General features: G+C 40.7%; 1 protein-coding gene across 1 annotated transcript; it reads right to left on the bottom strand.

Annotated features, from left to right (window-relative positions):
- Positions 1 to 925: 925 nt before the first annotated feature.
- On the bottom strand, positions 926 to 26,340 carry LOC125457447 (extracellular calcium-sensing receptor-like). The gene is made up of 6 exons (XM_048541643.2): positions 26,174 to 26,340; positions 21,067 to 21,358; positions 13,908 to 14,744; positions 12,424 to 12,651; positions 5,183 to 5,306; positions 926 to 1,845 (listed from the first exon to the last, which is right to left on the bottom strand). The coding sequence occupies exons 2-6, from the start codon at positions 21,322 to 21,324 to the stop codon at positions 926 to 928; spliced, it is 2,367 nt and encodes a 788-aa protein (XP_048397600.1). The 5' UTR covers positions 21,325 to 21,358; positions 26,174 to 26,340.
- Between the last annotated feature and the right edge of the window lie 100 nt (positions 26,341 to 26,440).

Raw genomic sequence — 26,440 nt, 5'->3', positions numbered from 1 at the left:
GGTCAGCTGTGTGGTGGGAAGCACTTCAGAGACTCCGCAATTACCATTGCTATCTCGCAGATGCAACATGTGTGTGATGCCACTACAACAAAGCCTCTTTTGAGGACCATGTTGCTCACTTGGCTGGTTGGCTGTACTAGATCAGATTGATGCCAAAAGCATGGCATTTGATCCCAATTCCAGCTGGGATGGATTCAGGATCTGCCTCCTAATGGTGGAAGTCATGCTGCTGTGTTTGGGGCCTGCAGTCGAGCAGAGAACTCAAGAAGAATAAAACTGCTGAAGAAGTCATTTCAGACTCGAAACGTTAACTCTGTTTCTCTCTCCACAGATGCTGCCAGACTTGTTGAATTTTCCAACTCTTCCTATTTTCATTTATGAATAAAACTGCACCGGATTACCATTCTTAATTATATCAAGGGATATTTTGAAATAAAGAAGCAATGTACATTTCAAAAAACATTGCTCATTGCATTGGTTCAGTTAAAAAATTTATGTGTGGCAATTTGCAAATTTGAGCAGTAGTTTGCTCAGAGTCCAATGAAGAAAATTAACAAGCTTTGGAATGCCATATGTGATCAGATTACCAACTGCTCTCAATATTCAAATTTGGTCTAAGAGTAGAGGGTGCTTTAGAACCTCAGGAGTCTGGTAATATCTGTGGAAAGACAAACAGTGTTAGTGTTTTGCAACCAATTTGGCACTTCTTAGGAACTCTGCCAAAGAAAAGTGATACTGGGCATGAAACATTAATTCTGTTTCTCTTTCCACAGACATTGCCAGGCCTGCAAAGTTTCTCCAACGCTTCAATATTTTTATTTCAGATTTCCAGAGTGCACAATATTTTGCTTTTAAGTGAATGCAAATGTGATCTTGACATTGAAAGAGACCTAATGCTAATTTTGGAATCAAAATTGTATTAAGATCACTGATATGTTTTGAACTGGCCTGATTTATTCATGAGATGCTTTTTTGTATTTGTTTCTGGTTTAAACAGGATTATGTAACATTTTGGAGCAAAAATGCAGATAAGCAGACCAAAGCTCGATGCCAAAATAGCAAAGATTTCAACAGCGACAGAGTATTTTCCAGGAGAACTGATATAGGCTGGGATAAAAGTCAACCAAACCGCACAGAAAATCAGCATGCTGAAGGTGATGAATTTAGCCTCGTTGAAGTTATCTGGCAGCCTTCGAGCTAAGAATGCAAGGACGAAACTCACAAAGGATAACAAACCGATGTAACCCAGCACACAGCAAAATGCTGTCACTGAGCCTAAATCACACTCAAAAATAATCTTCTCATTGTAATATTTGGTCTGCTTTACAGGAAATGGTGAGGACATGAGGAGCCACGCAACACAGATTACACCTTGGACAATTGTGCAGGCCAGGACACTGAGGAGTTGCTGCACAGTTCCAAACCATTTCAGTATGTTATTGTTGGGAAGGGTAGCTCTAAAAGCCATCAGTACAACCAGGGTTTTGGCCAGTACACATGAAATGCAGAGAACAAAACTGACCCCAAACAGTGTGTGCCTCAGCTTGCAGGACCAGACTGATGGTTGGCCAATAAAATTCAGTGAGCACAGGAAACACAACATCAATGAGAAAAGGAGAAGGAAACTAAGTTCAGAGTTGTTTGCTCGAACGATGGGAGTTTTCCTGTAATACCAAAGGACGCCTGCAACGGACACTGTGCTGGCTGTTCCAAGCATGGACATGCTTGTCAGCGTGATTCCCATTGCCTCTTCAAATGAGAGGAACTCAATGTCTTTTGAGATGCATTGATTTCTGTGTAGGTTGGACCAGTCTTCCAATGCACAAGGAATACAGTTCAGTGAATCTGAAAACAATACAAGTACTTACATTGATGTAGTTGATATAACACACAAGTGCACACACACACACACACACACACACACACACACACACACACACACACACACACACAGAAACACACACACACACACACACACACACACACACACACACACACACACACACACACACACACGTTCCTTCTGGCAGTTCTTAAAGAAAAGTGAGAGAGCAAAAGAGCCAGAAGGGTTTGAAGAAGGGAATTCCTCAAAGTGAAGCTTATACTCTTTGTGGCCAGTCTTCCTTTGGTGGAAAAAGTAATGGAGTTGTTTGCACAAGAGGTTAGAGCATAAGAGTATTGTGACTGGGAATGTGTGCTGTAAGGGACAATAGTGGGAAAATATTTCAGAGGAACAAAAGGAAGGCTAAGATGACAAAAAGATCTAAACTTAAGAATCACAGCATTACATTGAAGGTTTTAGGAGGTCTAGAGCAAATGTATCTTGGAGAGGAAAGGGATTTCTTGAATTTAGACTTGGTCAGAATGAGCGTAAAAGATTTGAATGAGCTGCAGCTTAGAGTGGATACTGCTTGGGGTTTCATTGGAGCAGTAAATTTTTGAAGTGATAAAAAGCATGTAATGTGCTTTAGCAGTAGAGGGATTGAGGTACAGATGGAGGCTGGCAAAATGGATCTCTACTTTGGAGAGTGTATTTGGTCAAGAGTAGTTGTGCATCAATAGCATGGTGAACAGTCCGGCCTGAGGAAGAGTCACTCAACTCAAAACATTAACTCCAATTTCTGTCCACAGATGCTACCAGACCTGTTGAGCTTATCCAGCAACTGCTCTTTTTGTTGTTTTGGTGAACTATCTACTTTAGCTTGAAAGAGTGACTAAAATTAGAATTGGAATCAGAGTTTGTGGTAATGGGGTAAGACATTGGCTGAGCTCTTCCTATTGTTCAGCCAAAGGAGATCACAGCTCAGCACAATTAGATATTAGCACAACTAAATGTTAACTGGATGGATGAACTGGGAGAGCTTTGGAGGGTTGGAGGCTTGGATGTTCCATTTTTGAGTTAAAAAGTGAGGGCATGTGTCATATTGTATGGGACACCATCAGTTGGAAAGCTCGTTGGATCAATACCTATCAGGCTTTGAAATGGTGACTCATGTGGCTTCTCAGAGAATTTCAGCAAAGTCTGTACTGTTGAAGCTGCCAGCCATTCAGAGAGTGGCAGATAAGGCAAGTAGCAGCACTGCTTCTGAAGAACAAAGTCCTCAATCAACAACCAAGATGGTAAGATTGGGGCATTTTCACAGAGTGTCTGTCATAAAGAGAAGGGGGTCAGGAAGATCGAAAGCATGGACTTGCATGTGGCTTTCAATGGTCACTCCTTTCAACCCCATCCATGTCCTTGCCAAGAGGGCTGCCAATTTTCTCGCTGCTCAGGAATACATTTAATCCAGGTGCTGGGGTGAAGAGGTTCTTAAATCAGCCATTGCTTGATAGCTTAAAGGCCTTAAAGAGTAGGGTGTCTGCAAGGTCAATTGTGGGGTTTCTGACCGCAACTTAATTTATTGGTGGCAGTAAGGATATGGTACCTTATCACTGCCAGGCCACCCCATTAACTGGAAAAGCTCAGCAGGTCTGGCAGCGTCTGTAAGTGAAAAATCAGAGTTAATGCTTCAGGTCTCGTGACCTTTCCTCAGGAAGTCACTGGGCCCAAAACGTTACCACTGATTTTTTTCTTCACAGATGCTGCCAGACCTGCTGAGCTTTTCCAGAAACTTTTGTTTTCATTCCTGATTTACAGCATCTGTAATTCTTTCCATTTGTATTCCACCCCATTAACTGCCCTCACTGTCTCATTTGCCACCACTTCTCAGGATAAGAAAATCCCAACCAGAATTCATTGTCATTTACGCACTAATGGAAGCTGATGCCTTATCTAGAGATAATGTCACCAAGGAATGCTGCACTGGCATAGAAGAGGAGACTGTCAAGAATGGATTCCTGAAGAATTGAGGAATAATGATGTACTGGCAAGAAGTGCTACATTTGATGTAGATCCGCTGGAAAAATTTGAACCAAGTGAGAGGAATCGTGCTGAGTTCGACAATGGAGTAAAGGAGTTGGTGGATGATGTATGAACATAGGCCAAGCCAAATACAGCAGTGTTCAAGGAGGGTGACTCATGAAAATGCACAGACAATGTTACTTCAATTTAAACAGTGCTGCCTGTAAGGATGGTAGAAGCAGATTCAACAATAAACAACCAAAGAAATTGGATGATTAATTGAAGGCAAAAATTTTTTTTTGGTTGACTTGGAAAGAGCAGCTCAGTAGAACTAATTTGGATAGCAACTCAAAAGAATAAGGACACATTTGATCGGCAGAATGCTCTTCCTCTGTGCTCTTTGACTGTATAGTCCTATGGTATAACCAATCGTCTCAAAGTTTATTCATTGGCAGATCATTATTCAACAAAAAATAATACGACAGTTAAACCTTTTGAACATTCAGATATATATTCCTACAATAATGTGTTTCTTTGTGCCAAATTCTGGCAACTCAAAGGGGTGTGAATCTTGAATACAGCATCTTCCACACAACTTTTCTAGAGAAGTAAAAGGCCGAACCTATTACAAAGGAAACCAAACAGTAACGGAAAACAGTTGAGAAATTACGTAAGTTACATTGAGACACCAGTGAATGTGTGATTGTTCTACTTACAATCAACAGTGAAAAATAAGATTTAATTGAAATGTTCAACATAAAATGATGTCTTAACAATATAGAGAGGGGTAAATTGCATCCACTAATGAGTATACTCTGAGCTAATTGGTACAAGAACCAAAGACTAAACGGATGAACTTATACAAAGAGTGATTTGTTGTGATTTTGATTGCATTGTATGAAAGGAAGATGAAATAACTCCAAAAATGATTTTCAAAAAGGGGATTGGAGGTGCATTCAGAAAAAGATACATTTACAAGGTTGGAAAAGGAGCTTTGGAGTGGAGCTAACTGGGTTGTTCTATCAATGGGTTAATATTGGGAACAAGTGCTGCATATTTTAATTAGCCAGTGGCAAATATAGGGAAGAGAAAGAATGACTATGAAGTCATCTTGGTTTTTGGAAAGATTGACAGAAGAAATTTCAGAGGAATATTGAACAAAGTGTACCAAAACAGATGAAAATATGAAGATAAAGAGACTGCAGGATACAGGCCAAAGATGCTTTTTATCAATCTCAGATTTCCATTCTTCTCCTGAATGTAAGATCAATAATGGGCTTGGAGGAGAATTCACATCACTGATGGATATGGGAAGGCTTTATGGAGAGGTATTATATTTACCTGTGTCATTACTGATTTCACCATCAGAGCAAGGCAAACAATCAAAACAGCAAAGTGGCTGTCCGCGTCGAATTGCTTTCCTTGTGCCACGAGGGCAACTATCTGCGCATACTGACGGGGGCGACTAAATGATAAAAAACAAGAAACATGCACACAAACTAGGTCTTTAATCCATTTTTACATAATGTGAATAAATAATACCCATTCACCCATACCCTATCTGCTCACTAACTTACAATGGTTATCGGTCCAGCTACCCTTAGATGTTGAATTTCCCACCCTTTTGTTCAAATGTATGCACTAACACATGTCTTTGCTCCTTTTGTAACCTGTTTCAGCCGCTCAACCCTGTGAGATCTTGTCACAGCTCATTTATGGTCATTTCCTTATTCCTAACTTTTATTCCCCCAAATATTGGTTGCTATATCTTCAATTGTCAAGACAGAAATCTTTGGAATTTCATCCATGAACTTTTCCCATCTCTCTCTCTCCGCCTTTAAGTTGCTCCTTATAGCCTATGCCTTTCACCAGCTGTTTTGGCCTATAATCTGATTATGAATCTCAATATCACATGTGAGTATCAGTAAATGTTAAATCTTTAAGCTTACCATGATCAGGAAGGAGAGATCACACCGAAAGTGAGACAGAGCCTGATTGAGTATATCATTTGAAGAATTTTGAGGTAAAGTAGGAATATAGTGTAGAGGCCAAGAGATGCATTTTGCTCGATGTTTTTTGCTCCAAATTTACAAAGTTTTTTTCAACAGGATAATTAAAGCTCAGGATCAGGGGCCCAGCACAAAAGAGAGACATCATAGGTAAGCCGTAAGTTCATTCGTTGGTGATGGCCAGTAGTTTTACTATTTGTTTTAGGTAACTTTCAAATTGTAGGAAAATAGGGGAAATATAAGATGACATAGAAAAAAGACCAGTACAATTTTTTTTTGTTTAAAATCAAATTAAGAACTAAGTAATTAAAAGAGAGATTCAGAGCCAGATGATGTGTTGCAACTGCATGAAGTGGAACCTATTGTGATTCATAGTGACCATATCTGTATCAACTGTTGGTTGCTTAAGGAACTTTGACTCAGAGTTGATGAGCTGGAGTCTGAGCTCCAAACACTATGATACATCAGGGAGGGTGAGAGTTACCTGGATACTATGTTTCATGAGGCAGTCGCAGCCCTTAGATTAAAACCCTTGAATTTGGTCAGTGTTCACTAACAGGAGGCTGTGACCAGGACTGAGGCACGTAGAGGGACCCAGGAGGTAGTGCTGAAGGAGACTCAGCCCTTCAGCCTATCCAACAAGTTTAAGATTCCTGATCTCTGTGTGGATTAGAGTGGGGGCTGTAGTGAGGATGAGCAAACTGACCATAGCCCCATGGTACAGGGAACCATTCAAGATGGGAGGAGAAAAGAGAAATGTTGTTGAAATCAGGGATAGTAGAGTCAGAGGAAGAGACACTACTCTATGGCCAGGATTGAAAGTCCTGAAGGCTGTGGCGTCTGCCTGGTGCTGAGGCTTAGGATACTTCATTTGGCTGTAGAAGAATTTGCAGTGGGAAGGAAAAAAATCAGTTGTCATGACCCACAGAAGTACCAACAATACAGGTAGAAAGAGGAAAAAACATTCTGCTGAGGGAATATGAGCAGCTAGGGGCTAAATTGCAAAGCAGAACCATAATGGTAATAATCTGAGCCACGAACAAATTGGCACTGGGTCAACAAGATTAAAGAGGCAATCATGTGGCTTAAAGATTGATACGGGAGAAACAGGTTCAAATTCATGGGACATTGGCACCAAGACTGGGTAAAGAGGGAACTGTTCTGATGGAACAAGCTGGATCTGAACCATGCTGGAGCCAGAGACTTGGTGAAATGTAAAACTATGACTATAGATAGGACTTTAAACTAAATGGTGGGAGCGTAGGTTCAGTTGCATGGCGTATTAGAGCAAAAGGTAAAGGGTAGGAAGGCTCAGCAGTGGTTATTAAAGCTTCCAGAGCAAGTTAAAGGATGGACAACATGGAGACAGTCAGGAATCTAACTTCAGGCGCAGCAGATAAAGAGACAACTATGAGAAAAGGGGCCGTAAATGCAGGATTGAGGGTGTTTTACTTAAATGCACACAATATATGAAAAAGGTAAATAAACTTGTAGCACAGATTCAAACTGGCAGGTGCAATGCTGTGGGTATCACAGAGACATAGCTGCAAGAGGAATCAGGGCTGGGAACTAAATATCCCATACACATCCTGTCAAAAGGACAGGCAGATGGGCAGGGGGAATGGTACTGCCTTGTTGGTAAGAAATGCAGTTAAATCAAAAGCAAGAAGTGATATAAAGTCAGAATCTGTGTGGATTGAGTTGATGGAGCACAAGGGAAAAAAAACTCGGCTGGAAGTTATGTATTGGTCTCCTAGAGGTATTCAGGATGATGGAAAGAAAGTAAGTAGGGAGATAGAAAATGCATGTAAGAAAAGCGTTATTACAAAAACCTCCTTGGTTTAATTCAATTTCATTTGATTTATTACTGCCATGTGCACCAAGGTAAAGTGAAAAGTGTGGAACTTCAATATGCAGGTGGACTGGGAAAATCAGATTGGTGATGGATCTTAAGAAAAGGAATTCATAAAATATCCATGAGATAGCCTTTTGGAGCAGCTTGCAGTATGGCCCACTAGGGAACAGAAAATTCTGGATTGGTGATATGTGATGAGGCAGGTTTGATGACAGAGTTTAAGGTGAAGGAACCCTTCAGGGCAATGACCATAAAATGATGGAATTCACCATGTAGTCTCAGAGGGAGAAGCTAGAAACTAATATAAAGTTGTAACAGTTGAGTAACCGTAACTATAAAAACATGAGGGAGTCACTGGCCAAAGTTGATTGGAAGGGGAGCCTAGCGGGGAAGACAGTGGAGAAGCAGTAGTAGGAGTTTCTGGGAGTAATTCAGGAGGCACAGTAGAAATTCATCCCAAGGAAGAAGAAAGGTACAAGGGGAGGCTGACGTATCCATGGCTGACAAGGAAAGTCAGTGACAGCATAAAAACAAAACAAAAAAAGCACACGATATGGTGAAGATTAATGAGATGAGCAGAGAGATCTCGGTGTCTATGTACACAGATCCTTGAAAGTTGCCACCCAGGTTGACAGGGCTGTTAAGAAGGCATACAATGTTTTAGCTTTTATTAATAGAGGGATCAAGTTCCCGAACCAAAATGTTATGGTGAAGCTGTACAAAACTCTGGTGCGGCTGCACTTGGAGTATTGCGTACAGTTCTGGTCACCGCATTATAAGAAGGATGTGGAGGCTTTGGAAAGGGCGCAGAGGAGATTTACTAGGATGTTGCCTGGTATGGAGGGAAGGTCATACGAGGAAAGGCTGAAGGACTTGAGGCTGTTTTCATTAGAGAGAAGAAGGTTGAAAGGTGACTTTATTGAAACATATAAAATAATCAGAGGGTTAGATAGGGTGGATAGGGAGAGCCTTTTTCCTAGGATGGTGACGGCGAGCACGAGGGGGCATAGCTTTAAATTGAGGGGTGAAAGATATAGGACAGATGCCAGAGATAGTTTCTTTACTCAGAGAGTAGTAAGGGAATGGAACGCTTTGCCTGCAACGGTAGTAGATTCGCCAACTTTAGGAACATTTAAGTCGTCATTGGATAAGCATATGGACATACATGTAATAGTGTAGGTTAGATGGGCTTGAGATCAGTATGACAGATCGGCACAACATCGAGGGCCGAAGGGCCTGTACTCTGCTGTAATGTTCTATGTTCTATGTTCTATGTTCTAGAAGCTAAAGGATTGGGCAGCCTTTCCAAACCAGCAGAGGGTAACTTAAAAAAAAACAATAAAGGAGCAGAGGATGAACTATGAGTGTAAGCTAATTAATAATACAAGGGAAGACTGCAACAGTGTTTTTATATATTAAAAGGTAAGATTGAGGCAATGACAAACTTTGGACCGTTAGCAGCTGAGTGTAAAGAAGTAGTAATGGCTAACAAAGAAATAGTGGAGGAACTGAATAGGCACTTTGTATCAGTTTTCATGATGGAAGGCACCAGCAGAATACCAGGACTTCAAGAGAGTAGGAGCAAAGGTGAGTGCAATAGCTATCACTAAGGAGAAGGCTCTGGGAAAGCTGAAAGTTGTGAAGGTGAATAAATCACCCAGGCAAGATGGACTACCCTTCAAAGTTCCGAAGGAGATAGCTCAGGACATTTCAAATGGTGGTGATGTTTCAGGAAACACTGGAGTCAGGGAAGGCCCCAGAGGAATGGAAAACACATCCCTGTTTAAGAAGAGCAGGAGACAGAAGGCAAGAAACTATAGGCTGTTTAACCTGACCTTGGCTGTTTATAAGATTCAAGAGTCCATTATTGAGGATGAATTTGCAGATATCTTGTAAACATATGGCAAAATAGGGCTAAGTCAGCATAGCTTTGTCAAGTGGAGGTCATGCTTGACAAATCTGTTAGAATTCATTGAGGAGTTAATAAGCATTATAGACAAAGGTGAGCCAGCGAGCATGATCTGTTTGGCTTCCCGTAGCAGCTTTGACAAAACGGCCGCACAGGAAGCTACTAAATATAAGAGTCCAAGGTGTTCAGGGCAAGGTACAGACATGGATAGAGTGTTGATTGATTGACAGAAAGCACAGAGTAGAGAAAAAAGGGGGCTTTTTGGGATAGCAGCCAGTGACTAGTGGGGTCCGGCAAGGGTCCATGTTGAGGCCCCTGCTATTCACATTTGACATTCATTATCTGGATAAAGGAACTAATGGCATTGCCAATAAGTTTGCAGATGACATAAAGATAGGTGGAGGGACAGGTAGTGTTGAGGAAGCTGGGAGGCTGCTGGAGGACTTGGGTAGGCTTAGAGAGTGAGCAACACAGTGGCAGGTGGAATACAATGTGGGAAGGCGTGAGGCTATGCTCTTTGAGGTTCTTGCAAAGAAGCTGGAACTATGCAGCAAGAAGGAAGAACACTTATACAAGATCTTTGATAACAACAGATAGCCCAACAACTTCATCTACAGGTGCCAACTGGATAGACAATGTCAAGAGGACACAGTGCGCCCCAATAAGAGCATCACGGTGGCTCATTCGTTAACACTGCTGCCTCACATTGCCAGGAACCTGGGTTTGATTCCACTCTCAGATAACTGCCTGTGTGGAGTTTGCACATTCTCCCCGTATCTGCGTGGGTTTCCTCTGGGTGCTCCGGTTTCCTCCCACAGTCCAAAGATGTGCACGCTGGGTGGGTTGACCATGCTAAATTGCCTGTAGCGTCCAGGAATGTATAAATTAGGTAGCTTATAGGGGGATGGGTCTGGGTGGGATGCTTGGAAGGTCGTTGTGGACTTTTTGGGCTTAAGGGCCTGTTTCCACACTGTAAAGATTCTATGATGATACACTGGCCACACTACCCCATATCAAGAACATATCAGAACTGACAACAAGACCCCTGCAACCACTCGGAATCACGGTCGCACATAAATCCACAGCCAAACTACAATGTACATTCACAAAGACCAAAGACCCCATTACCATGACATGCAGGGCCAACATAGTTTACAAATTACCTTGCAATGACTGTAGCAAACATTACATCAGCCAGAACAGAAGGAAACTAGTTATCTGGATACATGAGCACCAGCTAGCAACAAAATGGCACAACAAACTTTCCCTTATCTCAGTGTGCTCAGAGAATCAAGGCCACAATTAGCTTGGACAACATGACTATCTTAGCTCAAACCAACCACAGACACACACACAGGAATTCTTAGAGGCCTGGGTTTTCACCCCAAAATGCAATCAACAAACTTGTGGAATTTGACCCCAATACAAACTCATGCAGAACAGAACCAGAAACTTAACAGACCGGATCATGTACATATCAATTGGAGTAGAACAACATTGCTTCATCATTGCCACATGGATGATGTTACCTAGCATGGTGCTGACACATCTGTATGATAACCAGCCAGCTCGGCAAGCAAGTCAACAACCTCATTCAGCACTTTGGTTGGAAGAATAGGGCCATAGACTGTGATAGAAGAAAGCCTCTAAATCTGAAGCACAAACAATCTTGGTAGTCCTGGTTCAGGGTTCTCTTAAGATTAATATGCAGGTTCAGTTGAAAATTTGGAAGACAAATATAATATTAGAATTCACTTCAGGAGGTTCAGGTCACAAGAACAGGGGTGTATTGCAGAGGCTGTCTAAGGCTCTGATCAGACTGCATTTGGAATATTGTTCATAGTTTTGGGTCCTGCATCTAAGGAAAGATGTGCTGGCTGTAGACGACATCCCGAGGAAGTTTACAAGAATGATTTTGGGGACAAAGAGCTTGTCATATGAAGAACGGTTGTGCACTCTGCGTCGGCACTTGATGGAGTTTAGAAAGATGATGAGAGGCCCAAATAGAGTGGATGTGGAGAAGTTGCTTCCACTAGTGGGGGAGTCTAAGACCTGAGGGTAAATCCTCAGAGTGAAGGGATGCTCATTTGGAACTGACATGAGGTTGAATTCAGCCAAAGGGTGGTGAGGCTGTGGAACTCATTGCCTAAGAGGGCTGTGGAGGCCAAGTCATTAAGTACATTTAAAATAGAGATGGATAAGTTCTCAACTAGTCAAAGGATTAAGGCTTATAGGAAGAAGGCAGAAAATGAGATTGAGGGAAACGTGTTAGCTATGAATGAATAGTGAAGCAGAGCTGGTGGTCTGAATGGCCTAATTCTGATCCTGTATCTTCTGGTCTTATGGTCTTCTTTGGTCATGCTTGTGTTTCAGGTGGTGTTCACATGCAGGTTAATGTTATAATTATTTTCCATCTTTAGTTGCTTTAAAAATTCGATAAGGATCTGGTTGGACCATTTCAAGGTAATAAATGGGGACCAATCACATTGATGTTACACTGGAATGAAAACAAAAAATTGCTGGGAAAGCTTAGCATGTCTGGCAGCATATGTGGAGAGATGTTGCCAGGCCTGTTGAGATTTTCCAGTAAGATTTGCTTTTGTTTCTGATTTCCAGCATCCACTGTTCTTCTGTGTCTTTTTTTATTCAAAGGGATACTGGAATTATGTAAAGGCCATACCAGCTAAAGGCATTAATGAAGCAGTCAAGGTTGGGAAGATTCAGATGGCTATCACAGGTAATGAAAGCAATATCCATCAATTAATCATACTGGTTACTGTACAGCCAAACAACAATTGTCTCAACTTACTGTAATTTGATTGTTGTGCCAAATAATATTTTCTTCATTTATCAAAAGCTCATGTCCCAAACTTGGAGTGGCATGAAAGCTGCCAACTTGAACATACTTAACAGAACCATCTGCATTTTTGTGCCAGTTGATTATATCATATGATGCAAGTGGATCCCCATTCTCATCAAAATAGATTTCTTCCCCTAGCTTAGTGGTGTATCTCACCTCTTTCAGGTAATGGAGGAGCTATGGAAAGATTAGAGAACAGATTAACAGCCATGTTTCAGTATTTAGGCATCAGCATTTATGATATATTCACAAATACAGTAACATTAATAGAAGAAGCACCATGTCTAAGATACTGTACCTGATCAAAATATAAATCAGCTGTTATACATTGACAAAGCCAAAGGTATGTTAAGAATTTCATCCTGTAGCTTGACTTTCTCTGCCCAAGTGGTAAAAATGAAAATCTCTCCCATTCTTATCCAAAATTCCTTAGAATGGGGGACGATTCAAATAGATTGGCAAGTAGCAAATTTAACACCTTTATCTAGAAAGGAGAGAGAGATAGAAAGCAGGAAACTACAGGCCATTTAGCTTAACATCTGTCATAGCAGTATAGCCAGGCACTTTGAAAAGTTCAGCATAATCAGGAGGAATCAACACGGTTTTATGAAAGGAAAATCATATTTTGACAATCTATTAGAGTTATTTGAGGAAGTATTATGTATTGTGAATGAAAGAGGATGTATTAGATTTCCAGAAGGCATTTATTAAGAGGCCATACCAAAAGTTATTGATAAAAATAATGGCTCACAGTGTATCAAGTGATATACTTGAATGGATAGAAGATTGGCTGACTAGCAGCAAGCAGATAGTCAGCAGTTCTGAAGAAGAATCATATTGGACTTGAAAGGTTAACTCTATTCCTCTCCCCACAAACACTGCCAGGCCAGCTGAGTTTACCCAGCATGTTCTGTGTTTATTTTAGATTTCCAGCATCTGCAATATTTTGCTTTTACCAGATAGAAATCACAGATGGGTCATTTGTTGCTTTTTCTCCCTTTGTCTTTTAAAAATATGGCTAAAAATTGACCTCCATATGTCACTTTTGAACCCACTGGATATTTTCAGCTGGAGGTGTGAATCCTTAAGGATAAGGCTATTCTAATCTCATCTAATGTTCACAGATGAAGTTTATTTCCCTTGAGAAATGCAGTAAGAAATCCTGGTTCATTATTTTTCACCTCACCAACCCAAAAGACCAGTGACTTGTTTTAACATCGCTACTACTCAGGAGAGACCAACTTAGCCAACTTAGATAATATTGGGCTTGACTTGCTCTGTGACGCAGGCTTACCAAAAGGGATGCAGTAAATCATCAGTAAAACATAGTTGTGAGAAAAACAACAACATAACGGGGAGTCAAGAAAATATCAGATGGATATTAATATCCTCACATTAAAATGTCAATTTTTTCAGAGTCCTATAGCTCTTACCTGCCATGGTTTGAAGTTAAAAATATTGGCGCAGGTGTTATTTGGCAGGGGACCTGTGCCATTTTTACAAGAGTTCAGATTATGGAGAGCATGTGCTATTGTATATATTGCCTTATACACATTGTAAGAAACCCTCAGCTCAGACACATCTGAATAGATGCTGTAGGTATTGTTTAAATCCTCTAAGCCTGTACACTGTCCATGAGGGACCTTTGATGTGTCAATTCCTTTGCTGGTACCTGATGTTTCAAAGGAACATTTAAATAATGTCTCCCATAATTCTCGCACAAAGAGATTATTTGGGGATTTGAAAGGATGGACTTGTAGAAGGAAATTCCTCAGGCCTGGAATTTCAGCTTTGTGAATTGCAAACCCAATTGTGCCACTCAAAGTCAGGAAATTTTCTTTTGTTGCAATCAAAGCAGATGTAACCCAGGCCTCACTCGCTATCCATTGTCGACCAGTGAGATTTTGCCTCACAACTTCTCTGATTAACGGGTATGCATCTCCCTCAATGGCAAACATGACAATGACCTTTGCAGTAGATGTCTTAATGGTCTCCGTTATTTGAAGTATCTTTTGTCTCGACAATACTTTTGGAATTACTTCAGTGAAAGCAATGCAAACACCAAGCCTTCTGACTGCATCACTGAATGCTTGAATTCCATTATGGCCATAGTCATCATCACCTGCGATCGATCCAACCCAAGTCCAGCCAAATCGCTTCACCAGTTGAGCAACACCTTGAGCCTGATGTGCATCACTTGGCATCGTTCTGAAAAAGGCTGGGAACTCATTTCTGTGACTCAGACAGGCACAGGATGCGAAATAGCTGACCTAGAGGAAACCAAGAATGGATTTAGCAATGCAGCATAGATTAACCTATTCATAGAATCACTGTGTACTACAATTGAAAGACCATTTAGCACATAATGTCTGTGTTGCTCCATGATAAAATAATTCAGTTGACCCTGTTTCTCTGCTATTTCCCCATAGTCGTAACTTTGCTCTTCTTTTTCCAGTTTCCAATGTCATTTTGGATATTATTATTGAATCAGCTTCCAATACCTTTTTTGGGCAATGTAACCCAGATCCTTACAACTCACTGCTTATTTTATTTCCTCATGTTATCTCTGGTCCTTTTGTCAATTATCTTAAATCTGGACTACTGAAGAATGGTAACATCTGAATCATTGACTGCTCCTTTACTCCAGATGCTGCCTGGATTGCTGTATTCTTCCAGCCTCCTGTTTGTCTACCTTGGATTCTGGCATCTGCAGTTTTTTGTCACTATCTTAAATCTGTGCCTTCTGATTAATGACCACATTGCCAGTGGAAACAGTTTCTCCATTTTTATTTTACTAAAACCCCTCTTCATTTTGCATGCCCCTCCTAAATTGTCTTCTCCTGAATCTTTTTGCTCTGAGCCATTCCAAAAAACTGAAGAGTCTCATTGCCGTTAAATGTTTTCTTGTTCTAAAATATCTCCTAGCTATCCTCCCAAAAACATAATGCCCAGATTTGGACATAATACTCCAGCTGTCCACGAAACATTATTTTATTAAGGATCAGCAAAACAATGCAACCATCTTTCATTTCCTGAAAGCTAAATCTTTGATGCCCCCAAATACTTCCTCTTCATGTGCATTGTTGAGATTCTTTTCAGTCAAGGGGCAGTTACAAACAAATCAAATCCCAATCCTCGCCCAATATTGACAAACTTACTTTCTCGCAGAGGTACCTTCATACCTAAAGTCCAAAGGAGCGAAACCAGTTCCACATTACTACCCAGGCTAACATTTATTACCCAACTCTGACTGCCCAGAGGGCAGTTAAGAGACAACCACATTCCTGTGGGTCTGGAGTCAAGTATAGGCCATACCAGCTAAAGTTTTCCTTGAGAATATTAGTGAACCAGATGTGCTTTTATGACAATTGACAGTGGCTACGCAGTTACCATTAAGTGAGTGTTTTATTCCAGGCCTTCATCAAATTCAAATTTCATCATCTGTCATTTTGGAATCCAGACTATGGCCCCCAGACATTAATGCGAGGGTCTGGATTTAATACCAGTAACATTACCACAATGTCACTATCCTCCCTGAACTGAATTGGCAAACCACAGACTAAGGAATGAATTTGGGATCAAGTTATGTCTGTCTGATTTAGAAACATTGAAAATAGGAGCACAAAAAGGCCATTCAGTTTATTGAACCTTTCCCACCATTTAATTTTATGACGGTTGATCCTCTATATCAATGCCATACACCCACTTTCTCCACATATCCCGTAGTTTCTAGAAATCTGACTATTTCTTTCATGATTATATTCAGTAACTTGGCCTCCACAGACTTATGTGGCAAAAGAGTACATGTTCACCACACTCTGAATTTTTTTTATTCCTTCACAGGATTAGGGCTCGGCCAAAATTTATTTATAGTTGTGGGTCTGGTGTCACTTGTAGGTCAGGCCAGGTTAGGGTGGCAGTTCCCTTTCCTCAAGGGTATTAGTAAACCAGGTTTTTTTTCCTGACAATGGATTCATGGTCACCATTAGACTCTTAATCCCAGATTTTTGTTGAATTCAAAATCCACCATCCACTATTGTAGGATTTGGACACAGGACCACAGAATAGCTTCTGGATAATACCATTAAGCTGCTACCACCCTCCCCAGTGAAGAAAGTTTTCTTTAACTTAGCCCGAAATGGTATATCCCTATCCAGGGACCATGACCCCATGTTCGAGAAGCACTGCAACTCCCTTCCCACCTCCCTCCCCCCACTAACACCACCACCACATCACTCCCCTCCAACAACTAATCCCAGACAAGTAGCATTATTTCAGTGATAATAGGAACTGCAGATGCTGGAGAATCCGGGATAACAAGGTGTGGAGCTGGATGAACATCATTTGTTATGTGAACATTATGGAGCATTATTTCTGCATCCAGTCTGTCCAGTCCTAACTGAATTTGAGATATTTCAGTGACATCACCTTTCATTCCTCAAAATTCTACAAGTTTTGTAACATAATGAGGGATTTATTCACAGATGAAAAGTAGTTGGCGTTAGTAATATGTTCAGAATGAAGTAACTGAAGTTTTTTAAATGATAGAAGTTTTCGATAGAGTGCATAAAGAGAAAATGATTCCTCTTCACAGGAAAGAGCATAACTAGAGATCATCAATATAAGAGAGTCAGCAACAAAATTCAACAGGGAATTCAGAAGATGCTTGTTTAGGTAACGAGTAGTAAGAATGTGGAACTCACTACCACAGGGAGTGATTGAAGCAAATCTTATAGAAGTATTCGAGAGGAAATAAGATAAGCATCTGTGAAAAAGTGTGATGTTTGTTATGATGGAAATTTGAACATGAAAAAATGTGAGGTTGAAACTTGAGTGGGGCATAAGCAATGGTGTGGACTGTTTAGGTGGAATTGTTTGTTTCTGCACTGTATATAAAATTGACTTGGGACAAAATTTTATTCTACAGTTGTAAGAGGCTTCGTAAAGATTGACAAATGTGTTCAATCCTGAGCCCGCACATAATTAACCATAATTCGGTTACGTTTACTTTAGCAATAGAAAGGGATAGGAATATGCCACAGGGCAAGAATTATAGATGGGGGAAGGAAAATTTTAATGCGATTAGGCAAGACTTAGGAAGCATAGAATGGGGTAGCAAAATGCAGGGGATGGGGACAATCGAAATGTGGAGCCGGTTTAAGGAACAGATATTGCATGTCCTTGATAGGTATGTCCCTGTCAGGCAGGGAGGAAGCGATAAGGTAAGGGAACCATGGTTTACTAAAGAAATTGTATCTCCTGTTAAGCAGAAGAGGGAGGCTTATGTGACATTGAGATGAGATGGTTCAGATGAGGCGATGGAGAGTTACAGATTAGCTGGGAAGGATTTAAAGAGAAAGTTTAGAAGAGCAAGGAGGAGACGTGAGCAGACATTAGCAGGTAGAATAAAGGAGAACCCTAAAGCTTTCTATAGGTATCTGAGGAATAAAAGGATGACTAGGGTAGGAATAGGGCCTGTCAAAGACAGAAGTGGGAAGTCGTGTGTGGACCCGATAGAGATTGGAGAGGAGCTAAATGAATATTTCTCATTTGTTTTCACTCAGGAAAAGGAGAATATTGCAGAGGAGAAGACTGAGACACAGACCATTAGACTTGAAATGAATGACGTAAGTAAGGAGGAGGTGTTCTCAATTCTAGAAAGTTTGAAGGCAGATAAATCCCCTGGGCCGGTTGGGATTTTTCTGAGGATTCTCTGGGAAGCTAAGGAGGAGATAGCGGAGTCTTTGGCCTCGAACTTTGAGTCCTCATTGTCTATAGGTTTAGTAATAGAGGACTGGAGGATTGCAAATATTGTGCCCTTGTTCAAGAAGGGCAATAAAGATGACCCAGGTAAGTATAAACCCATGAGCCTTACGTCTGTTGTGGGAAAAGTTTTGGAAAGGATTATAAGAGATAGGTTTTATAATCATCTAGCAAGCAACAACTTGATTGGAGATAGTCAACATGGATTCGTCAAGGGCAGGTCGTGTCTCACAAACCTCATTGAGTTTTTTGAGAAGGTCACCAAACATGTAGATGAGTGTAGGGCAGTTGATGTGGTGTACTTGGACTTCAGTAAAGCCTTTGATAAGGTTCCACATGGTAGGCTATTGGAGAAAATGTGAAGGCATGGGATTGAGGGAGATTTAGCAGTTTGGATTAGAAACTGGCCTTCTGTAAGAAGTCAACGAGTGGTGGTTGATGGGAAATGTTCAGCCTGGAGTCCGGTTACTAGTGGTGTGCCACAAGGATCTGTTTTGGGACCACTGCTATTTGTCATTTTTATAAATGACTTGGACGCAGGCATAGGTGGATGGGTTAGTAAGTTTGGAGATGATACTAAAGTCGGTGGAGTGGTGGACAGTGTGGAAGAATGTTGCAGGTTGCAGGGAAACTTGGATAAACTGCAGAATTGGGCTGAAGGGTGGCAAATGGAGTTCAATGCAGGTAAATGTGAGGTGATTCACTTTGAGAAGAATAATAGGAAGGCAGAATATGAGGTCAATGGAAAGATTCTTGGTAGTGTAGATGTGCAGAGGGATCTTGGTGTCCATGTACATAAATCCCTGAAAGTTGCCACCCAGGTTGATTTGTGCTGTTAAGAAGGCTTACGGTGTGTTAGGTTTTATTGGTAGAGGGATTGAGTTCCGGAGCCGTGATGTCATGCTGCAACTGTACAAAACGTGAGTGCAGCCTCACTTGGAATATTGAGTGCAGTTCTGGTTGCCCCATCATAGGAAGGATGTGGAAGCATTGGAAATGGTGCAGGGGAGATTTACCAGGATGTTGCCTGGTATGGGGAAAAGGTCTTATGCGGAAAGCCTGAGGGACTTGGGTTGCTCTCATTGGAGAGAAGAAGGCTAAGAGGGGTTTTAATAGAGACATACAAGATGATTAGAGGATTAGATAGAGTAGACAGTAAGAGCCTTTTTCCTTGGATGATGATGTCGCCTTGTACAAGGGGGCATAGCTGCAATTTGAGGGGTGATAGATTTAAGACAGATGTCAGAGACAGGTTCTTTACTCAGAGAGTGGTAAGGGTGTGAAATGCCCTGCTTGCCAATGTAGTTAACTCAGGCACAATAGGGGCATTTAAACAGTCCTTGGATAAGAATATGGATGATGATGGGATAGTGTAGGGGGAAGGGCTTAGATCAGCTCACAGGTCGGCGCAACATCAAGGGCTGAAGGGCCTGTTCTGCTCTGTATTGTTCTCAGTTCTATGTTCTATAATGAAGGAGACTTGGAGGAGGTATAAAGTAAATCAGGAATAATGCCAGAGTTAAAGTTTAGGTTGAGGAATGATCTGATTAGTGTGCATAAGATTATCAAGATACTAGATAAACATAATGTCATCATAGTCCTGCTCTCTCATTAGAAAGAGGTAATTGGTGGTGGTTTAACCCACAGATCACTATGATCAGGTGGAGTAAGATGTTGAAAAGAAGTGTCCTTCATAACAACCTCAGCCAGTGCAGGAATTCAACCTGTGCTTCGGCATCTCTCGGCATTGCAAACCAGCCATCCAGTCAGCTGAGTTAACTGAAAGGGAAAATGGGCCTGAGAAACAACTAGATCATCCATAATCTTACTGAATGGTGGAGCAGGCTCAGAAAGCAAACTGGCCTACTCCTGTTCTTACAGCTATGTTAATATCACCAATTACAGTGGAGGTGCTTTCTCAAATATCGGTAGGAAGATAAAAAGAAAACAAAAGGAAAACCAATAGACAATAGACAATAGACAGTGACTTGGTATTGAATTTACATTCAAACTTATGGAGCAGTCCTCATTCTCCATTATTACTAACCTGGCCAACTCATCATTTGGGCATGTGAGGCAAATTGACAGCCAGCCACCCTCTCACATATCCAGTACCAATGTTATGCTTTCTGTCAAATTAGTGCTTGCAACAGTGACCACAGCCTCCTTTTACACAAATCTTTTAAAATAATAAGATACCTTAAGGGGTTTGTAGCTACATATTTAAAGTAAAGGAAAGTGAACTTAAATTAAGGGGACAGGAATGGACTAGAAAAACTCAGTCAAAGAGGGAAGTTTTGAGGAGTTTCTCTGCAAGAACATGAAAGAGGTCATGTGGCAGAGACATGTAGAAAGAGAAGGACAAAACCTAAGACCATGGCAGCTATGGAACGATGAATTTTGATGTGCTTGAATTAAGGCTTGCAGATATTTCACAGGGTTGAAGGGCCAGATATAGAGGGATTTGGAAGCAAGGATGAAAATTTTAAAAATCATGGTATTGTTAACTTGGAGCCAATGTAGGGCAATGAGTACAAGGGTGATGAGTGAATGAAAATTAGGTGCAATTCAGGATGCAGGCATTGTAATGTAAGATGAGTTCAAGCTATGCAGGTTAAAAGATGGGGGCCAATCATCAAAATTGTCAATTTTAAAAGTGAGAGCTTAGAAGAGGATCTTAGGAATAGTTGAGCTGAGGTGTAGCCTTGGTGATGGTGCAGATGCATGATTAGGGTTGTGTACGGTATGGTTTGGCCTCATATAATTGGATAAAGACTCTGTTCACTACTGGGGGAATGTCCAACTGCAGTCATTGAACTCAAAACATACCAGCGGAATTCTGAAAGCGCCCAATGTTCTTTGTATAATCATGGACTGTGTTGATCCCGAGTCTCCAACAATTACAGGAATAGGAGAGAATCCCTTGCAGTCTTGGTCGGATATTTGTTCATTCTTGCCGCTGGTAAGTGCTAACGCTGACCTGAGGGACTGGGTGTGTGTTGCACAGGTGTCGTAAATCTGAAAACCCAGTTTTATATTCGGAAGAAGCATCTCATCCCTGTTTATTTCTTGAATGGCAAAAATCATTGTCTGGGCCCAACGAAAAGATCTGAAATCAAAACTGAGAATCAAGGTTCAATGATTAACTTGCATTCCAAGTTTAGCTAAACAAATTGAGATTAAGAGTTGGGTTTCTAATGTTCTTTCAAAGCATGGATAGGACTGCAATGGCTCAAGAAGGCAACTCACCACCACCTTCTCAAGGGCAACTAGGGAAGGGTGAGGAATACTGGCCAGCCAGTAATGAAAAGAAGAAAGAAAAATCAGAATTGCTTGAGTTCATTTCTATTCCAAGCTGAAAATCCACTGCAGAGTTAACTTACTTTGAGATTCATTGCAAAATGGAAGAATTAAATAAAATCACAGAATCCCATTGTTATTGTTCAGAAGGAGGCCATTCAGAAAGAATTATATTTTTATTGCACTTTTTACAACTATCAGATGTTTTAATATACTCAATAGTAAATGTTGTACTTTTGAAGTGTTTAGTTAATGCTATAGGAAATGTGGTCCACATAAGAGAATGCAAAATGCTGGAAATGAAATAAAAAGAGAAAACAGGAGAAGCACACAATAGGTTATGCAATGTCTGTGAAGAAAGCCAACAGAATGTTATAGGCTGTGGGCACCACATCAAAATCTGAGTGTTATAGAAGAACAGTATTTGAGGAATAAAAGAACAGTGGAAGTGAATTAACAGCGGGAGTACACCATAACATACATTACAAGAAGCTGAAGTGAAGAAAAATGGTCAAATCACACAAGCTACCCAATCAGAATGAGAGAAAGTGGAAAAGGTAAAGTCGTCTATGAGATACAGACTTAGATTTTTAGTCAGCTGGCCCACCAAGTGTGGTTGGGTCAGTAAAACACAGGGAACACAGAAGGTGGCATTTCCTCTTATGCTGTCCATGGTTCATCAATAATCAGTCCGTTTCCCAGAAGGCAGTTGATTGATTGTCTTGGTTTGCAGTTGGAATGGGAATCAGGAATGCTGCAGGATCAGCAAAGTCCTTGTCAAGAATGATAATCTCAGGCTGTAGGCTGGGGTATCAATTTCTGGTGAGGGCATAGCATGTCAATCAGTGAATGAGGTGGGTGCTCTAAAGTGGAGGAGTGCAGATGTGCTGATTACTCAGGGCCTTGAAGACTGGTAGTTAAATTAACAGATTCTACTTGCAATAAGACACGATCTAACCACTGCCCCTTGACATTCAATGGCATTCCTTCATTGAATCCCCAGCTATCAACATCCTGGGGATTACCATTGCCCAGAAACTCAACGAGGCTCAGCATACAGCTAACAGTGCAAAAAAAACACATTACTAGAATGCTACCTGGACTGGAAGATTTGAATTTTGAGGAGAGGTTGGGTAGGCAGGGATTTGTTTTTCACCCATCATCTTGATTTGGATGTTCAATCACTGTCACTAAATCCACATCCTGGAATTCTCTCCCTAAGAGCATTAGAGGTGCACTGACAGCGTATGATTTCAAGCATTTCAGGAAGGCAGCTCACTACCACCTTCTCAAAGACAGCCAGGGACAGGCAATACCCGTTAGCCACCAACAACTCATGTTGCATGAGAGAATAAATAAAAGACCAAGATAGAGGGCTAATTGTGATCTGGGTTATGTGATTTGAGGCTTAGGCATGAATTAGAAGCAGCGGGGGAGCTTAGAGGCCTGAAGAGAAAGAGATTAGAGACCTTCCGAGTTTTTTGTCAAGAACTGGGGAGTATAAAATGCGTTGTGAGTTGGCGCCTGGCCTATGGGATTGCAGAGGCTTCCTCAGGTCGGATGAAAGGCCTGAAGGGTATCTGGGGCCTTGTCGGTCGGTGAGTGGTCTTGTATTCGAGCCTTGGTAAACTTCATTGACAAAGCTAAATTCAAAGAGCTACACTTTAATGAGGCTTACATTTTCTTTATCAAATTTAAAATACCAGCCCATCTCCTTGAATTTGGTTAGTTTTCCAATCATATTGTCACTTCGCCTAAATCTGGAAGTTAGCTATTTAGTCATAGATTTGTGTCAAAAGTTTGATTTTTAGGGCTTTAAGCCACCAACCCACACCCAAAGCCAAACCAAATCTTTGCTCACTTTGCTTGAAATCTCTCTCCCAGCTTCTGTACAGCTAGAGTGGATTGGGGGATGGGTGACTAGAGAAGCCTGGCAAATCAGACAAAGATTCAATAAACCATGAACTTGACAGAAGAATAAAACAGCCAACACGAAATAATGTGGTATTTGTCCCTCAACAGATCATCATTCAAGAAAAAATTATTAGATAAATATCGCATTGCTGTTTGAGTGAGATTAGTGTTTACAAATCTGCTGCTAATTTTTCTACATTATAACAATGGCTACATTTCAAATGTCTTTTGCTGTGACTTAACTGCACTCTGTCCTCAGCCTCTGTAACCTTTCTAATAGAACGAAAATAGAATCTGATGGCACATTGAGTCTTTTTTTCAACCAGGAATTTTATAGCTTTTGAAACATCGCATTGAGTTTAACAGTTTACAAATCATAGACCCTGCTCCCTTCTTTCAGAGCAGCGGGTGTTCATGGTAATTCCATTTTTTGCCCATTTGTACATCCTCAGACATTTATTTTACATATTGTTGTGTTACTGTTGCTTTCTACTGTGCATTGTCATCCTTTTTGCTTTTTAATCTCTCCTGCCTTCAACTCTATCTCAAGTCTTCCTTCTGGTACTCTTCTTTCTTCTCCTCTTGTTCTGCATTGAAACTGTAACAACTCTAAGCACCCAATCACAAAGAATCACCACAATCAAACATTAAGCCTGTTCCTCTCTCCATAGATACTGCTTGAATATTTCCAGCATTTTTATTTTAACTGTAGGCTTTATTGTCATGGGATCAGGGGTTTGCCACATCAGTGCAACATTTTCTATCTTTCTTTGCAGCACTTCTGAGATCCGGCATGGTTAGATACGGGGAAGCTTTGTACTTTTGCTAACATCCAAAAGCTTATCCATTTCTGCACCAATCTGCAAGTTTATATTCACAATTACAGAAAAGCTACACGTTGTGCTGTGCTATAAACTTCCTGCCAAAGTACCAATTTATTACTCCACTCCTAATTAAATCCTTTCCATTCCATAAAGCTCTGACTCTTAGTTAATAATTGCATATGTCAAGATTCCCTTTGCTAGCTCACTGAAAATTTTCCATCTCAGGATATCCAAAGCAATTTCCGCTCTGAACAACAAGACCATCCCATGTCAGAACTATATCAAAATGCTTGTTCACTGCCAATGGGTCAAAACCCTAAAATATTCATCACAACAGTACTACAGGTATATGCAGGCCCTAAGGGCTGCCTCAGTTAAAGAAGGCGACTGATCATTACCTTCTCCAGGGCAGTTAAGCTGGGGCAATAGGTGCGGTCATTACCAGCAAAGCCCATATCCCATGAACAAATATATTTTTAAAAAGCACTTTATTTCCCGGAAGTGTTCTTAAAATATGATCATTGTTGTATGACCACAAATAATAATTTTCACACAGCTAAGTCCCATGAATGGCATCACCAACTGATCTGATTTTTTGGTGAAGTGAGCTTGAGGGAGGGCAATTATTTGCTGTGATACTGTAGGGCATTGTTTTTTTAAAAGTTGCCATGGGTTTTATATCCTAAGTTAATACTTCCAGAAGTGCAGCACGCTTTTCATACTGGTCCTGAAAGTCAGCTGAGAACTGCTCATGTATTTGGGCTGAGTGCTGATTCAACAACTGCTTGCTCAGAAATGATCAAGCTACTGGCTGAATCTTGCTTGACCTTGACACAATAAATTCCTTCATGTGTGAGCCAACGCATTCTGAATGTGTATAGGACCTACTCCAGATCTGGGCTCAGCCAATGGTAACATACGCACTTTCCAGCAGCCTTGGTTTATTTTTGCTTCCCTTGCTTAAGAGCAATGAGGACAAGGGTAGCAATTTTATTGCTGTCTGTGGTGAAGTCATAAGGATTCACAGTTTCTCACTGTGTGTGGCTCAATACTGTAACAGATATTCTGTTGTGTATCAATCCTTCCATTATTCAGTACATATCTCCACTAACAATAGGTATTGTATTATCAGACATAAAATCATAGCATCACAGAATAATACTGCATATAGAAGCAAGGAATTTAGTTTATACCTAACTTTTTCTGTTGGAAATATAATTATTTCCCTTCAAATTTATCCCAATTCTCCTTTCAATGCTATTATTCAATCTGTTTCCTCTGCTCACTCAGATCGAATCAGGTTTCTGTGTTAAAAAATAGCTCTCTCATGTCGTTCCTAGCCTTTTGTCAATCATTTTAAATCTGTGATCTCTAACTATTGATCAGGTACTGCTTTATCTAACAGTCACTATTAGTAAACAATTCAATTACACACACAAGTAGCTTCAGGGAGAAGCATAGTAAACTATCCTAAGAGGAAAACATCCCGTTAGCCTTTTCTGTCGAGGAATGATTAACATGTTCCTTCACTTTTTCACTGTTAATTTGATGTAGATGTAGCCCGTGCAAGTTTTACACAGACAAGTTCTGTCAAACAGCTTCACTGAGGGATTCTGTTGTAATAAATGAACTTAGAACCGTATCAATGGGATTTTTAAAATTCATTTCATTCAGAATAAATGAAATGATAGCAAATGTCAAACGAAACTTATCGGATAATCAGTTCAAAGCACATTGCTGAGGAATTTCTTTTTGCAAAAATTATTATTTTACAAAATTATTCAACATATTTAACTGTTGAATCTTGTGAGCAGTGGAAAGGAACTTGGAATGATATTAATTGTCTAATCCTAGGAAATGTTTTGGTTCACAGGCAGTTCAGTCAAATGCAGACTTACCCCTTACACTGTGGTGTTACTGCCTTCAGTCGAAAGGAAGAATCTGGTTGAACTATTCGGTAATGAATTGGAAACAAACCGGCCAGGATCACATCACCATCCTCAAAGGTGGTCGAGACATTAAAGTTTGCTCTAAGTTTGCAGCTGGGTTCTGCTACAAGAGCTGACAGCAGTATAGAACACATGGCTGGAAACAAAGACACAGTCATCTTGCCTTCATTTGACTGTAAGAGAATGGGATCTTTCCTATTTATACAGAGCAACAAT

This window comes from Stegostoma tigrinum, chromosome 14 (genome assembly GCF_030684315.1).
Source record: "Stegostoma tigrinum isolate sSteTig4 chromosome 14, sSteTig4.hap1, whole genome shotgun sequence".
In the NCBI taxonomy this organism is placed as follows: domain Eukaryota; kingdom Metazoa; phylum Chordata; class Chondrichthyes; order Orectolobiformes; family Stegostomatidae; genus Stegostoma; species Stegostoma tigrinum.
This window is presented reverse-complemented; position numbering and strand designations above follow the sequence as displayed.